This window comes from Amphiura filiformis, chromosome 5, assembly GCF_039555335.1.
Source record: "Amphiura filiformis chromosome 5, Afil_fr2py, whole genome shotgun sequence".
Taxonomy (NCBI): Eukaryota; Metazoa; Echinodermata; class Ophiuroidea; order Amphilepidida; family Amphiuridae; genus Amphiura; species Amphiura filiformis.
The window spans coordinates 52,547,810-52,565,565 of record NC_092632.1 but is presented as its reverse complement, the minus strand read 5'-3'; the positions used below and the strand labels follow the sequence as shown (position 1 = coordinate 52,565,565).

At 35.2% G+C, this 17,756-nt stretch overlaps 1 protein-coding gene across 1 annotated transcript in view; it reads left to right on the top strand.

Annotated features, from left to right (window-relative positions):
• Positions 1-17,756, top strand: part of LOC140153351 (polypeptide N-acetylgalactosaminyltransferase 2-like) — a 264,123-nt gene that overhangs the window by 87,259 nt on the left and 159,108 nt on the right. Inside the window, exons 3-4 of the mRNA XM_072176081.1 lie at positions 10,425-10,523; positions 15,643-15,710. Coding sequence (XP_072032182.1) covers positions 10,425-10,523; positions 15,643-15,710 — 167 coding nt within the window. The remainder of the gene's footprint in view (positions 1-10,424; positions 10,524-15,642; positions 15,711-17,756) is intronic.

Genomic DNA, 17,756 nt, shown 5'->3' with positions numbered 1-17,756 from the left:
GTCAATATTGATCTGACACTACTCAAGGTAGAAAAATACGGAAACCTGACTCGAAAAAACAAAATTGTTTGCTTTATTTTTAACCAGTTTTGTATGATTATTTTGATTTTAGCAGCTGATATAAGAGAAAATAGTCAAACATATATGAAGATGATGAATAATGGAATCAATGGGCTATTCCATTTAAAATCCACTACTACCCTGTGGAAGATTTTGGAAATATCTTCCACAGAGAGTATGAATTTCAAATGGAATGAGCACATTAGGCAGCTCAGTTGAATTTTATACACCCTCTGAGAAAGATTCAACATGAATCTTCCCCTGAGGGAGGATTAGTTTCAAATGGAACTGCAAATGTGTTAATTCCATTTGAAATTCATATTCCCTCTGTGGAAGATATTTCCAAAATCTTCCACAGGCGTAGTGTGGATTTTAAATGGAATAGTCCAATGGACCACTTGACTGATGTTGGCGAAAACAAAGTTTTGATGTATATATTTAGAAGCTGATTAATTTTCATGACATGAACAAGAAGAGTGTTTATTGAACATGTTGAATGCGGAAAAGCTTTCAAGCATAATATGAACTTTGAATAAGGAGAGTGTTTATTGAACATGTTGAATGCAGAAGCCTTTTCAAGTATAGTTGAGAGCACTTTTTCGATCGTTGATGAAAAGCAGCATTTTTCTTTTGTGATGCGAAGTTGACATCTAAATATTGTGTTGCATAAATTGATCAACAGAATTGAGCAAGTTTTGAAGAGATTGGTCATATTGATAAAGAGCCACATGTAATATTTTTGCATTATTATCATCTTGATATTTTTATACCTGTCTGCATTGCATGTAGATGAAAGTTGTAAATGTTTAAAAATCCTTAAAACGAAACCCCAAAAATAAAAACTAATGAAAAATACATACAAAAACAAACAAACAAACAAAATTTTAACTAGCAAACCTAAAACAAAAAACAACACAACAACAGCACTTGTAACAAAAATTCAAATTAGTTGTATATTGGCTGATTCAAGCTTTGAGACCTCCTCTTGCGGGCCCGATCAATCACACATTGGTATACCGTAAAAACACGATGGTTAGCATATGTGCTTACTATCGAGCGCTTTTGAAAACATGAAATTGTACCAAAGTCCGGTGCTTTACCAACTGAGATAATGGGTTGAGACACAAATTATTATGTGTATCAATGATTTGCTCAAAACCTTTTACACTTTTGTGGATGGGGCACTTTATGTTTGCATGTTTTAAAAGTGTTCGAAAGTAAGCACATATGTTAACTATAAAGTTTTTACGGTAGTGGTACAAATATCCATGCAACTTCTAGGTTGAAGTACTAGTGCACCTCAAAAGCGACAACCAAGTGAATAGTTAGTGTGGGTCTTTACTACAAATGTTATTTTTGAACCAGAATTGCATGTCTAGACTTAGTAGAAAACCACAGATTAGTCAAATTTGTTTTGTGGATGACTTGTCCATAGAAATGTCACCATGTTTTGTTAGCCTCAGGGGAAGCACTTGCAGAGCAGAGAATGTTCTAAATAAAGCACTTCATTCTATCATCAGAGATGTAACCAAGACAAATTACCTCATTTATTCAGCAATTTCAGAGACAATGTGGCTTCATTTTATGACGACAAATCACAGATTACTTGGTAGATCTAATCTGACCTTTTATAGACAAATCATGTACAGAATATTGTGTGAAACGAGTGAAAGTTCTGTGCTATGATTAGCATGTTAAGAACAGTTGATTGATCAAGATTCTATGATAGCATGTTGAAAGTAATATGATGTCAAATGTACTGGGTTGAGCCTGTGTTGAGTAGCCAAATGGTGAATAGATAGCAAAATACATGTAGGTATTTTATTTGCTATCTACTGTAGATAACAAAATACATGTAGGTATTTTATTTGCTATCTACTGCAGATAACAAAATACATATAGGTATTTTATTTGCTATCTACCATAGATAACAAAATACATGTAGGTATTTTATTTGCTATCTACTGCAGATAACAAAAGTCATTTAGGTATTACAAGCCGACGACGAACGTCGGCTTGTTCTGTCTCTTCCCAATTCCTCTGGCAACTCGTGACATTTTGCGTGACTTGCCACGTTTCGCCCTAGCTCTCTTATGCTTTGACAGATTTCAATCATACTTGAGCCAAATGACCACTGGACTAGGCCAAACCTTACATTTGACTTTGACCTGACTGTGACCTTTGACCTTGACCTTATGGCCAAAAATGTTGATTTCACAAAAAATGCTACTCCTTCCACAAATTTCATGCGATGAGGACATGGTTATATCATGTGACTCGACTTAAGTCGGTGTCTATAGGGTGTGCTCAGATAAGGGGTCAAAGGTCATTAAGGGTAATTTCGGTCAAAGTCTAAAAATATTCAAAAAATCACTGTCTTTACAAATTACATAGCAGAGAGTCGCCATTAGCACACATGCATCTTTACTAGCCAGTGTCTTTAGGATGCCTACAGTTTTGGGGTCAAAGGTCATTAAGGGGTTACTTCGGTCAAAAACCAAAATGTTCAAAAGATTTTTATCTCAAAATGTAAACAGACCAGAGTAATATAACCATCATACATGAATCAGTGTTATTTGTTGTATGCATGGTATTTTTATTTTGGGGGTCAAAGGTCATTAAGGGGTCACTTCCTGTTTTTAGCTAAATAACTTCAAGAATTTTTATCTCAACAACCGAACATGTTAGAATTACTTAATTAAAATTGGAACAATGCATTTTGTTGGTGTACATAAGGTTTTTTTCCATTGAGGTCAAAGGTCATTAAGGGGGTCAAAAGGTCAATCAAAAATTTAAAAAAAATCAAAATCCATGTATAAGTTCGATTAAGCTGAAATTCACCAGGAATATTTCTTATGACATCCTAAGCACAATGCAAGAGCAGTTGACCCCATCCGTAACCCAGGGGTCAAGTTATAGGGGTCAAATTGCGGCTTGTATTCAGCGTCTGTTGACTCTAGTTTTATTTGCTATCTACTGTAGATAACAAAATACATGTAGGTATTTTATTTGCTATCTACTGTAGATAACAAAATACATGTATGTATTTTATTTGCTATCTACTGCAGATAACAAAATACATATAGGTATTTTATTTGCTAGCTACCATAGATAACAAAATACATGTAGGTATTTTATTTGCTATCTACTGTAGATAACAAAATGTGTAGGTATTTTATTTGCTTTCTACTGCAGATAACAAAAGTCATTTAGGTATTTTATTTGCTATCTACTGTAGATAACAAAATACATGTAGGTATTTTATTTGCTATCTACTGTAGATAACAAAATACATGTAGGTATTTTATTTGCTATCTACTGTAGATAACAAAAGTCATTTAGGTATTTTTTATTTGCTATCTACTGTAGATAACAAAATACATGTAGGTATTTTATTTGCTATCTACTGTAGATAACAAAATACATGTAGGTATTTTATTTGCTATCTACTGCAGATAACAAAATACATATAGGTATTTTATTTGCTATCTACCATAGATAACAAAATACATATAGGTATTTTATTTGCTATCTACTGTAGATAACAAAATACATATAGGTATTTTATTTGCTATCTACTGTAGATAACAAAATACATATAGGTATTTTATTTGCTAGCTACCATAGATACCAAAATACATGTAGGTATTTTATTTGCTATCTACTGTAGATAACAAAATGTGTAGGTATTTTATTTGCTTTCTACTGCAGATAACAAAAGTCATTTAGGTATTTTATTTGCTATCTACTGTAGATAACAAAATACATGTAGGTATTTTATTTGCTATCTATTTACTATCTACTTGCTATCTACAGAAGATAGCTCATGAAGAAACAAAAGAACTATTTTATCTACTACCTACTAAAGATAACACATGATGAACTATCTACTGAAGATCATGCATGGTATTCCAAATGTTATCATTCTTTCACCTATCTACTGGAGATAATGATAAAACAGATACTATTTTATCAACTATCTGCTAAAGATAGCGCACAAAGCTCCAAGATTATCAATCTTTCTCTTATCTACTGAAGATAGCATATCAGCAAGTGAAGTTTCACTTGTCATGAAGAAGATAAATTGTGAGAAAACACTTCATTTTGATCATCCAGCTGTATTTACCCACACTTTGGACCACAGTGGCGCATCCCAATGGCATAGTTCAATAACCTCAATGAAACAATAATAGGGCAAAATTTGACCTCAAGTTACAGAGTATGAGTTTTGTACCCAAATTTTCAAAGGTCGTTCAATGAATGTACATGTGTATTGGGGTTAAAGAACTGAACCCTGATAGATGAACATGTTGTGGCTCCTAGTGCCAGCTAATGGAACTATATTGTTATTTGAGATTGAAGGATACCTATTACAATTTAATTGCACATGTCTGCATATAGGGTCTTTAAAAACACAAATGAGATATCCATCTTACTCCTTTACATGTTTGCCTGTTTTTCTTTCTCTGAGTGCTCATGTCTCTCTGTCTCCTTGTGTGTGGGTGTCTTTGTCTTCACTGTCTCTCTCTGCCTGTCTGTCAGTCTGTACATCTCTCTCCTCCCTTTGTGTATCTTTTTCAGACTATTTTAGACTCATAAATGGCTGTATTATGTTGTTGTTATTTCCCAACAATATCATCTATGGAGGTATGATATCCCATTCCAATAATGCTACACCCTTTCATCAATCTTTCATACTAATAGCTTTTGCTATTCCTATTATGAACAGAATGCTTCTATGATGTTACACTGTACCATGACTTGTCTGTTCACTTTCACACAGATGCATTTTCTGTTGTGTAAGGGATATCATGGATAAGAGGTTTATTTTTCCACTTGAGTACGGTTTTCAGTTTGGTGTTAATGTCTTGTAGTGGTGAGCTCGGCTAATGACTTTGCGGTGAGGTTCACACTATTCATCAAAAGTTTAAAGCTTAGCCACATTGAGTGCTGGTCATTGTTGTCTCATGTTTAGATGGATTGGTGGGAAGTATATCATTGAGCGTGTTTCTACAGGCGCTCCGCTAAGTTACCGCTAAATGGATAACGCTATCTTACCGTTATCTTACCGTTTAACCTGCTGTTTCCACAGACAGGTTTTTGCTGTTGGCGTGTTCATACCGTTTAATCTGAATGACGTCATGTGATGTCCTTCTACCCTATTGCTTTGCATCGTACCAACAAACCGTTTTAAAAGTGTATTTTGTTTGTCTAGATACCTTTACTGTAGTATGGCCAGAATCTTGCATCGTATTCGTAGGCCTATAGAATTAATGCTGGGTTAATTTTGGGTTGTTTAATTGGTTGATTACTGCTAAATAATCACTTTTCTTTGTTATATTTTGCAAATCAACAGAAAAGTTTGACATTTTACACATTTTTTCACTATTTTGTGGCAATTATTACGGTACCAATTTCCGTGAGCAAACCCCGAATTCTGTGAATTTTTCCGTATCACGGAGAAATCGTGGCTTTACATAATAATTTGGACTTGTTATGTTGCCCAGGCTGTTATCATGGTTATTAAGGTTTTTGTCATGTCGTCCGTCCAATAAACCTGTTGATTAACAGCCATTTTGCCTGATTTTACTCAATAATCGGCAAGTTACCGCTTCGGTCTGTTTCTACAGAAAATCTACCCGCTTCGTCAACGGCAAAAACCTACTCCAACGAGGTTTCCGTTGGCGATGAAAAGGCGTTGTAAAAAGGCGTTGGAGGCTGTTTCCACAGGAGTGATTAACGGTTCCATACCGTTTCCAAAACGGTATTTGGCTCTGTAGAAACACGCTCATTGGTCATACTGGTTTTGTAAGTTTCAACCGATAGTTTAACAGCTTATGGCTATCCTACATTTTTTCAAAAGCATTTTGATAATGATGGCAATGATGTTGATTTGTTGAAGCTGATGATGCTGCCGCTGTTGGTGATGAGGTCTTGTTGCTGATGACGATGATGATGATGATAATAACAACTCTGGCAGCGGTATAGTCCATTTTGGCTTCCTCGATACAGTATCGTCTGTGTGTGATACATGCGGGATGACAAGCGGTGTATCTGTGGGGCGCAGTCAATTTGCGATGCACGCAACAGATGCACTGCCTAAGTTAGAGCACGCATGTATCACATGTGGATGGACACTACTATCGCGAGGAAGCCAAATGGACTGTAACAACAGCGGTGATGATGATGGTGAAAGATGAACATTACCTGATGCATGCATTAAACCTCTCAATTATCAGGCAAAGTGAATAACTTCATGAGTAGTTACTTTCTTATCTTTGTACTAATAAAGAAGATGTACACATATTCATTCAACAGTAAACAAATATCATGTTACATTGTGGTATTCTACCTGTTTAGCAATTCAATTAACAATTTCTGAAACAATCAGTAATGAAAGTCTCAAACAGTATTAGCTGTTACTAAGCGACAAGTGACAGTTATGTCCACTACTTTCCCTCTTGATAGACACGTTGAAAGGCCATTGCCATGGTAATCTGAGTGTATGGTGTTTGTGTTTAGGCTCATTCATGACTTGATTTGTTTTGATTCTTTGCTTGTAAAATTCTGTGTTTACATTGTACTTGTCTTGTACATTTGTAATGATGGGATCTACGCAATTGGAAACATCCATTTACTTGTATAATATGTTATATTTGAACACATGTATCAATCTGTTCTTTTCACATTTATAACATAGTACTGCAGGTTAATCAATGTTGTAGTCACAATTGTGCCCAAAGTGATACAAGCAACAGAATTGGCATATACTCTCCTTGTGTGTCACTTATTAGGGAAAATACAGGGGTCAAATTTCAAAGTTGCTCAAATTTTGTTAAAACCTATTCCAAAACATTTCTCTTGTAATAAGGATTTAGAAAATATAGTTTTACCCATTTATAACCTTGAATTTTGACCACTGCATAAATTTTGACCCCTGAATTACGGGATTCCACAAGTGGCTAACGTTGACTAATTTATTTTTCCAAATAAGTGACCCACAAGGTAAGCATATGCCAATTTTGTTGCTTGTATCACATTGGGCTCAATTAATTTGGTAATCTGCATTACTATTTAGTTGATGTTAGTCTTGAGATTGAAGAAAAAAATATACATAGAACATTTCGGTCTATTTTAAGCACTTCTTACTTTTGAAACTTTTGAAAGGAATGGGACAGAAAGATAGCTGAGCGTTTTGTAAAGCAGGATATTTTAGCAGCCAAATTTTTCTCAATTTAAAAAGAAGCATCATTTTCTCTTCAAAATTTGTACATTTTCTTAAAGGCTTATAGGAAAGAGATATACGAAAGTATGAAAATTGTACAAATCCATATTACTCACAAAATTTGCAATTTTTTTACGTACACAAACATTTCATACTTTATAGTATTTCAAAGGTCACATGCTGCATACTAGGTTACATAATGCCTAGTAATGTACACCTGTAAAACCCTTTCGTATAAATGTCATTTAGTGTTCAATTTCCACAAAACATCATGTTACTTGCAAACTACAGCTTATTTAAATCTTTCGCATGAATATTTGAACATTTTTCCATGTAAGACAGATAAAAGAATTGATTGGTGATTTATGAATGTTGATGCCTGCCTGTTTATTTGCCCATTCCTCCTACAGGCACGTTTTAGATACAGTACACATTCATGGAAGAGTTTTGGTGTAACATAATACGTATTGAAATAGTTGCACATGAATACGCAATATATGGCATTATGAAGTGTGGAGACAGAATCAATAGATTTATAGATGGCTGATGTAAATTGTAAAAGAATAAGACATATCTTATTAGACTTTTTACCCAAAGCTCCCAATGGGCCATTCCAGTTTAAAACCATACACCCCCTATGGAAGACATGACCTTAATTACCTACACAGAGAGTGAAGATTTCAAATTGAATCGCCCATTCAGGTAACTTGATTTGACATTCACACCCCCTATGTGGGACAGTAAGGTCATGTCTTCCATAAGGGGTGTATGGATTTCAACTAGAATAACCCAATTGTCTGCTTCCCAATTCATCTTCTTCTTCGCCTATTGTCAATGTCCGTTTAATCGTCATATATCTCCAGGCCGCAAAGGCACTCAGCCATCTCGTGTCGGTACGCGACTACCTCATCAACTCTCTAAATAGACTATCAGACGTAAAAAGATTTCTTTGATACAGTTAGAGGTTTTTGACCTGCTCTGGAACATTTTTGTATGGAAAGTGTTTAAGCTTTTCAAGAAAGTACAAGTTGTTGGCACAGTTGCCTAGAGATGTTAAATTGAAAGTTTTTTTATTGTTTTAAGTAGACTCTATTTTTGCAATGATTTTATGTTTGCAGATTCCCCACATATGCATGGAAATGCTAATATAAAGAAGCACAAAAATATAACAAACATAAAAAAAGTCAAGTCACAAAGCATCTGCAAGCGCAGGTATCCCATGTGATGCGATTGCATCATCATGCGAACACAACTATGGGCACAAAAAGTTTGGACGGCCAAGGTAAACCCCCATGGCAAGCGATCCCTGTGCACGTGACTGGCACCTGAGGGGTCGGTGGTTCAAAACTGCACACAAGAAAAAAAGTTTTCTCTTCTTCTTTCTTCCTTTCTTCTTTCCTCCCTCCCTCATCATTAGGGTTAAAAAAACACTCCTAGTCACTGTGAAGAGTGACCGTACATACAAACAATTTTTGTAATGTGTCATTTCAAAAGACTACAGCCTAGAGGTTGCAAAACATAAGAGTAAAATCAAAATTAGGCTTACATTTGTGACCATATGTGACACGATCTGGTCCATGGGGGCCAAAGGCGGCAAATTTGAAACTGAGATAAAGGTAAAAATGTGGAGTAAAAAAACAATAAAATACATAAGAAAATAGACATAAAAAAACTACATAACTTAAGGACCAAGTATGCTAGACCTTTGGTGTTTTCAGTAAATGATGGCCTATTGTATGTATAATGTAATAATTACACTAACTCAATTTTCAAAAATGCCTCCTTTGGCCCCCATGGACCAGATTGTGTCACATATGTGAAAACCGGTAAAATTCCTTGTTGAGGCAAGTGAGTTGACATCATGTATGAATAAAGGCGAGCAGAGTTGGGTCGCAATGTGGAAAATAAATAGAACTATGTTGAAACAAATTGACATTAGACAATTGACGGAAGAGTATTCTCATCATGCTAAACTATTCATGTCCATGAAATGTAGGGTAATATTTTGCCCTCATGAATTTTAATCATTTGTTTGATTGACTGAGGCAATGTATTAGTTTTCACCCCATGTTGAATATTGATTGGCAAACTTTAAAAGCTGAAAGCTGTTGTTTCAGATGTAGGCACTCGATAGGCAACACATTGTCCCAGTTCTTTGAGGTGCACTTTCAATTTGGTTATGAGAGGCACCTGTAAATGGCATTGGGCTATTCCATTTGAAGTTCACACTACCCCTGTTTAAGATTTAAGAAATATGTTCCACGGAGGGAGTATGTTTTTCAAATGGAAACCTGTACCCCCTCTGTATATGGCTTTACCTATATTCAACTGGAGCAAGTATTTCAATTGGAAGTTATCCAATATGCTATTCTATTTTAAACCCATATTCCCTCTGTGTAAGACTAGTTTAATATTCCACATGGGGGGGTGTGGATTTCAAGTGGAATAGCCCATGTAAAAATGCAGCATCTACAAATAAATGATGTAGCAGATAATACTGTAAAAGTGTAAATTTTTGTCAAACGTTAATTTTTGTACTTTTACGCTTTGACCCCACATAATATGTGCTGAATGACCGTGGCCATATACCTAGGTCATAACTGAATAGCACTGCATTATTTGTATCACTTTCAGCAATACCGTACTAAAATCTTCCTCAAGTGTTTAAAGTGCCATCTGTTTAGAAGGATATCTATATATGGTACATTCCCGATGCGGTTGGTGTTTATAATGAGGAGTTTTCTGGACAATTTCTGACCGTACAGAATTATACGCCAAAGTACCGCACATCTGCGCCCACTATAAACACCTTACTGATACTGCTTTTTTGTTACTGCAAATGCAGGCTGAATCATAAATACCTGTCAACCTAATCTGTTTTGAAATATATTTGAAAATACTGCATATTTATTAGGGGAGCAGACTTGTCTAGAAAACAAATCTGAACATTTTGATGTAAAAATGTAAATTTTTGATCAATGCAAGTACCAAGTGGAATTAATTTTACAATCACTAATTATATGTTTCTATGCTATTTTTGTTGTCATTATCGAACTATGAATTGTTCTATTATATTTACTTGTGTAGAATTGCTCAATTTGCTTAGCGTTTATGTGGTTCTCTTTTTCTTTCTTTTCAGATGTAAAAAGATAAACTGGGAATCTAATTTGCCATCTACTAGTGTTATAATTACATTTCATAATGAAGCAAGATCAACATTATTACGAACAGTTGTCAGGTAAGTGGTTCTTTTTATATTTATTTTATTTATTTTATTTTATTTTATTTATTTCTTGGGGTGACCAATCAATGCACTGGCACTGTTCTCCCTTGGTTCCCAGGTTTCTTATTTGTACACGTAATGCCAATCCCAAAGTGCCAGTGTGTAATGGGTTCATTAGAGAGCTTGCGATTTCCAAACGTACGTATCATACACCCGTGCATCTATATAACTGCGTCACAGGAGAGTGATTTTGAATAGATTGCACGGGTGTATGATACACACGTCCTTGAATAAATTCATCAAGTCTGTAGATTATCCATGACATAAAGAAATTTCATCTGATCAAGACCAGTCAAAACTTATGTTTTTCTGGACGTTTCATCAACCGTCGGTTGACTTCATCAGCAGTTTTGCTGTTTTGAAATGCTGTGTGATATTGAACCTGCAACTCTAGAAGTTGGAGCAGCATCATCCCCTGTGGAGGAAGCAAGCTCCTAAACAGAGATGAGGGGGCCTACCAACTTTCACATCTGTACGATCCTGTGTTGCATAAGAACTTTGACACAGGGGATGCTGCTGCTCCAACTTCTAGAGTTGCCTGCCAGTTCAATATCACAAAGCACTTCAAAGCAGCAAAACTGCTGATGAAGTCAACCGATGGTTGATGAAACGTCCAGAAAAACATAAGTTTTAACTGGTCTTGATCAGATGAAATTTCTTTATGTATGATACATACGTTTGGAAATCGCAAGTTCTCTATTATAATCCATTTACTCCCTCCATGAGTGCAGTCATGGCACATATCATGTGTGTACTGCCCAAAGGTACTAGACCTATAAAAGATTACTGACTCAAGATTTGCCCTGTGTGTAATGCTTTGGTAAATCCGCCATATTGGTTTGTTGCTCATGGAGGGCAAATAGTGTACCTGCAGTGTTTAACGACTAAAAGCCTGAAATGGAATGATAATTGGTGCCTTTTTGCTTGAGTGTTGCACAGGTTTTTGCATGCAATGCTTCACACGTGTTTGTCATGTGTTACACGCATAAGGCATACAAAACACTTTGAATCAAGGTTTATCAGGAGCAGGGCAAAATAATCAACAGTTCTAGCTTGAAATAAAAATAAAATTAAAGCAGATTTCCATGTTTCTATAATTCTACACGTATAGGATCAATAAATAGTGACCTGAAATCCATGCTTTAGAAGAATTCCAAGTTTCCTGAGATCAAACATTCACTCATCTATAGGGAGTATGCGCAGCATGTAGACTTGAGCGTTGATTTACCTATATGTCTTTTTGGTGAATTCAACTTATGACTCCCTATGTAGCACTTATATGATTAGATGCCAAACATATATACACAGGCGGAAAGCCCAGTACAGTCTAGTTTTTGCATAAAAAATATAGAACAACATGTTGGTCATTAGACTACGAAATAAACTAAATTGGCTGGTACCCTGTGCCCTAAAGCTTGAATGAGAGCAAGACACAGGGTACCAGTGAAGCAAAGTGTCGCAGGAAGTGAACCATTTCAACACTTGGAACAACATCATCCAGTTTGTTGAACTCTAACATTTGCACATTGACACCATCAAAGTCATCCTTTACCTTTGTATTTTTAAGCAGTGGTGTCGTCACATTTCTGTCTCAATATAAATAATTAATGGAGGTTTATGTAACATGAGTAAAGTCGTTAGTCGCTAAAACTGATACTACTGAGAGACAGGCAATTGGGCTATTCCATTTAGTCATTAGTCATTAGTCACTAAAATACTATTTAGAGACAGGCAATTGTATGTTGTGTTTTCATCAACATAAAAATTATCACATGAAGAGTAATATCAAGTCATTTTCTGGTTGCGTTTTTTCTGTAAATAGCTGTAAATTGTACTAGCTTGCACACAGGGAAAGATGCACCATGTGGGTGTCGACTGCAGATGACAAGTTTTAAATTTTTTCAGAATTGTATATTTTCATGATCTTATTTGGAATCAGCATGGCAAATGCATTACAATCAAGCCTTGTATTGTTTCAAAGGTTTTAAGATCAATCTTGATATTTTGAGAAAATATCTCAGAACTTAGACTCTTTATGCTGATGCCTATGGCAGCCTATGGCTAGCATGCAGAGCATTAAAAAATAAGAATTAATTTTGCACAACAAATGACTTGTTTTGCTTCATTGGAACATATGTGTGTTTTAGAAGTCTAATGAAAATGCATGATGATGGTTCATTGTCAAGGAAGCTTAAACCACACAGGAATGAGTTGAGTGATCAATCATAGGGGTGTACATAGAGTGGCGGAGGATCAGGGTGTTGATTCACTGCTCTGATGTAGATCACCATAGACTTTCTGGATGACGGTGCACGGAAACAAACGAAAACAATTCTGCGTATCATCTTTAGCATCTTGGTATCGTGTGCAGGTCTCATCAAGTGCGCCTTTCAAATGCGCCCATCATGCGATGTCATGCTTGCATGACAATGAATGCCTCGTTCGCATTCCGAGGGAAACCGAATACCCCCAATTATTGCTCCATACCTGTATCAAGATGATGGTCAAGTCCTGGTTTTCCTTCTCTAACTGTGTGTCTGTTAGAGATATTGGTAAATTAAAAGAAAAAATAATAGGCATATAATTATGCTTATTTTTATATTTTGCAAATGTTCTTTTGTGCAAATCCAAATGTATTTTGGTATAAAGATCTTAAACATACCTCAATGATGTTTCGTACTACACCGTAGTACTTTCTCAAATTGACTGATCAACTCTCACACTCCTCGTCCTGCTGGAACTCGACGTTGGTGTAGTACGAAACGTCATTGAGGTATGTTTAAGATCTTTATACCGAAATACATTTGGATTTGTACAAAAGGACATTTGCAAAATATGAATTATGAACAATCCTGATGAATTTATTTACGGATATATGCTTATTATCGAATTTTTACTGTATTTCATTAATTATAAGTAGTACAGCCCCTTGTCAGTAATCATGGTGTTTCAACCAAATATTTTAATTAGATCTGGACTGGAACGATTCATTCCCAGAATGACCCGATGAATTTCTTTCAAGTGTGAAAAAGTTACAGAAGCCTACACTTGCCAGGGATGAGTTGTGTCATCAATCATTGTGACACCAAGTGGCAAAGATCACAGCGATGATTCATATGTCCATCTGGTAGAACCTTGGACTTTCAAAATTGCTTCTAATAAATTTCAGGAATTGGGAATTGGACATGATTCAGGTGCCATTGCCACTGCATAATAAGAGAAGGACTTAATGGTATGGTAGTGTGATAGAATTGGAAGCCATTATGTAGGGGATCTAATCAAGCCAAATGAAGGCAAATTTAGAATATTCAAATTGAGACATTGCATTTACCAGGACAAAAACGATAGCCAACATTAAAAAATTGTTCACCAAAATGGTCATAACTTTACAAACAGGTGTGGAAGGCTCACACGGTTGCACAATTTAGAATCATGTTTTATACAGCAACAGTATTTATGGTAGCTCAAATGTACCAATTTATGACAGGTTTAACAGATTGGTGCAAAAATATGTGACAAATGTACAGAGGGGAAACATCTTAATGCTCTGTATGCTAGCTGTAGGCTTCAACATAAGAATTCCAAGTTTTTAAGAAATTTTCTCAAAATATCAAGAGCTATCAAGAACCATCTAGGTTTGATGGTACTCATTTTGATGCATTTTTCATGCTGATTCCAAATATGGTCATGAAAATTTACAATTCTGAAACAAATTGAAACTTGCGTGCAGTGGACACTCACATGGTCACAGGGAGAGTTATGTGGCAGTTATTTGTATGAGAACCCCATATTTTATCAAATGTCACTGACTACATGTAAAGGAAGGGGCAAAACCAAAGTGATAAGTGGCAGCTATTAGTGGCAGCTATACATTTGGCAAACCTACTCACTGAAAAGACAACATTGATTGTGGGCAGGAAGAGGCATCGGCTTTAAATGGCAGCTATTTATGTGCCAAAGTTCCTTACTCATCAAACATCAGTGATTATACCACCTCCCATACCTCCTGCCTTAATAAATTTAAGTGTGGGCAGAACTGGGTTTTGCAAAAAGCAATTAACTCTGATGGAGCACTCGTGTATGAGTTTAACATGGTAATTGTTCTGCCAAAAACTGGTGAAATATTGATGAATTCTGATCTCTGTCATTATAACAGAACATAAGCGACAAAATTATTGAGGCTTACATCAGAAGTGAAAAGTTAATGTATATTTTGCCGCAGTTTAATGGTTATATTGTATTCTTTAGTATAGGTGCTAAATTATGGAGCTGTATCAGAGAAATCCCACTTATATGAATAGATGATATAATGATATACTGCAAGCTGCATATCAGGAACAGGATTTAAATGGAAATGAGTTTCAGAACTGAAATTTTAAAAGCCCAATTTATCTTTATGAGAAAATGTGTTATTTTGAATTGTAACTAGAGTGTGAAACTGAGACAGGTGTGAAATGAATAATTTAGGTATAAATTAAATGCTGCAATAGTTGTATATTGTGTAATATTATTATTATTACACATTGACTGGATCCTAAAAGTAAATTTAAAATTAAGTTAAAGGCCCATTCAGAGATTCAGAAATATGTATAAAATGCTTTAAAAGTGAAGGATAAGTCACTAAAATAGTCATTAGGTATTTCTGAAATGAAAATGTTGCCAAAAACAAGCAAAACAATACCCATGCAGATAAATGTAGCTAATTTCTCTACCAAGTAGAGATATTAGAGTTTCATGTAATTTGTAAAATGTCTTAATTTGTCTAAAGTTAATACACAGCTTTCGGCTTAACCACTAGCAGGCTATGCTAGCAGGCTAACACATCTATTTCGGCTCAACCACTAGCAGGCTATGTTAGCATATCTATGCTACTAACAAGGTGCAAAATTTTGATGATTTTGATAATTTTCCAAATGAGCAAATCACTGAATGGGCCTTTAACTAACAATTCTTGAGTAAGGAAATAGGATGAAGATTTACTATTTGTACATAATTTATGTCACTGTTCATTTAAATCACAAAATATGCAGAGAGTATGTGACTAATCTTATAATTTTCTTGTTTTTATTTTCAGTGTACTACGAAAAAGTCCACCAGATATGATCAAAGAAATTATTCTAGTTGACGATTACAGTGACCATCGTAAGTATACCTCAGCTTTGATTTATTCATGCCTGATAAACTCCTGTGTAGCAACTCACAATTTAATGCAATCATGTTCCAATGCACCACCGAAGCGGCTCAATGTGATTAAAGCGCCACATGTACGTACGTAAGTGCACAGAAGCGAAAACAAAAATAAAGGAATTGATAAGCAGGGAGACCCTGTACCTGTGAACATCCCGATGCTTGTTAATTGACACCAAGAACGGCACGATTTATCCAGTGATCATTGCTTTATTAAATTACGTATTCTATTCCCTGTAGCCATCGGGACCCTTTCTACTCAACTTGGGGCTTACCGAAAACGCGCTTCCGTTCTAGCGTGAAATAGCGTGGTCCGTGAAGAAATGCCAATCTGCAAAGATGAGTCGGCCATCCATTAAATATCTAAATAGGGAAAGACAACTTGGTTGACCTAGTAGTAGGACTGTGCGGTTGAAAGCCTAGTTACATATGAATCGATGTGAACCACCGTTTTAACCTTTCCTGATATACATTTAGATTTCTACCGTAGAATTTTGATCTTTGCAAACACGCATCAAGGTCAGTACAGTGTTCATCAGCTTGTGTGGTGAAATTTTGAATTTGGTGAAATTTTGAATTTTTCATGGTATTTTTCATGGTATTTTTATATTACTAACTTTGACTTTGATCATACTTCATGTAATTAAGGGACAATGTGTATCTTTTCCATTAGAACATTAGAAGTATAGCAAGTGTTTGGGAGAATATTTATATTTCATTGAAAAATTGGCACAATGAGTATTAGTTTTTTGTTTGTTTTTTCTCCAGTTATTTTAGGACAGGTTATCAAAATGAGTGTGGCCATATTAGTGAATATTTGTCTGACAATGTTTGTGTAAAATCTAGTGAATACACAAAAAATCCAATGTGTTATTACATTTTTTGCCCAATTCCTGACCTAAAAGTGCATTATGGGATGTGTTATCTCATCCTGTGGAATGAAGTTAAGGGCTGGGGTATGAACGTTTGGACAGCATTTTTTGTGGGACATTAGAGCACATCAGACATATCGAATTGCATTCTGAATACTGAAGAATGTCATTCTGATATCAAATAATTTTGATTTTTGAAATTAGCAATGTAATACACATTTTATGGCAAATCATTAAAATTGATATTTTTGATATTTAACAGTACTAAAGTAAACTTTATAAATCTGATGATTTATACTTAAAGTGTATGTAGGTGGGATGAAAAGCCGACGATCAATTGAAAAATTTTGACCTTTCGTATTGAAGATATGGATTTTTTTCCCCAAAACACCAACAAAAATTAGGGCTTTTTGGGAAAAAATCCATATCTTCAATATGAAAGGTCAAAATTTTCAATTGATCGTCGGCTTTTCCTCCCAGCTACACACACTTAAAAGAATATATCATTAGATTTATAAAATTTATTTCGAGGACTGTTATATATCAAAAATTTGAAAAATATCAATTTTTTATAATTTGTCATAAAATTTGTATTATATCGTGATTTTCAAAAAATGAAAATTATTTGATATCAGATATACATGCTTCGTATTCAGAATGCAATTTGATACGTCTGAGGTGCTCTCATGTCCCCTAAAAATACTGTCGAAACGCTCAAAACACTCAAGCAATCCCTTAAGCAAGGTAGAATCATTAATGAATCTTTGAGCTACGTGGCTACCTCAGGATTAAAATTAGTCATACTGCAATAGGTACCACATGTAATTTTGTTTTCTTCTTGACTTACTTCTTGTGTTTATATATAATTTGCATCATTTGTTCTATGTCTTTAACATTAGAATGACATTCAGTACAATGCTTGTTTTCATACAATATTTCTGAGTTACCATGAATTTTGACATGAGGCAGCTTTTGCAGTTCGAACAATTTAATCCTAATGAAGCCACTTGGCAGGGTTGCATCTCTGGGGTCATCTGCTATTTTTATGTAAGAAACAAGAAAGATGGCTAATCCATTTAAAATCCACACTCCCCCTGTGAAAGATTTAGCTAAAGTCTTCCACAAAGGC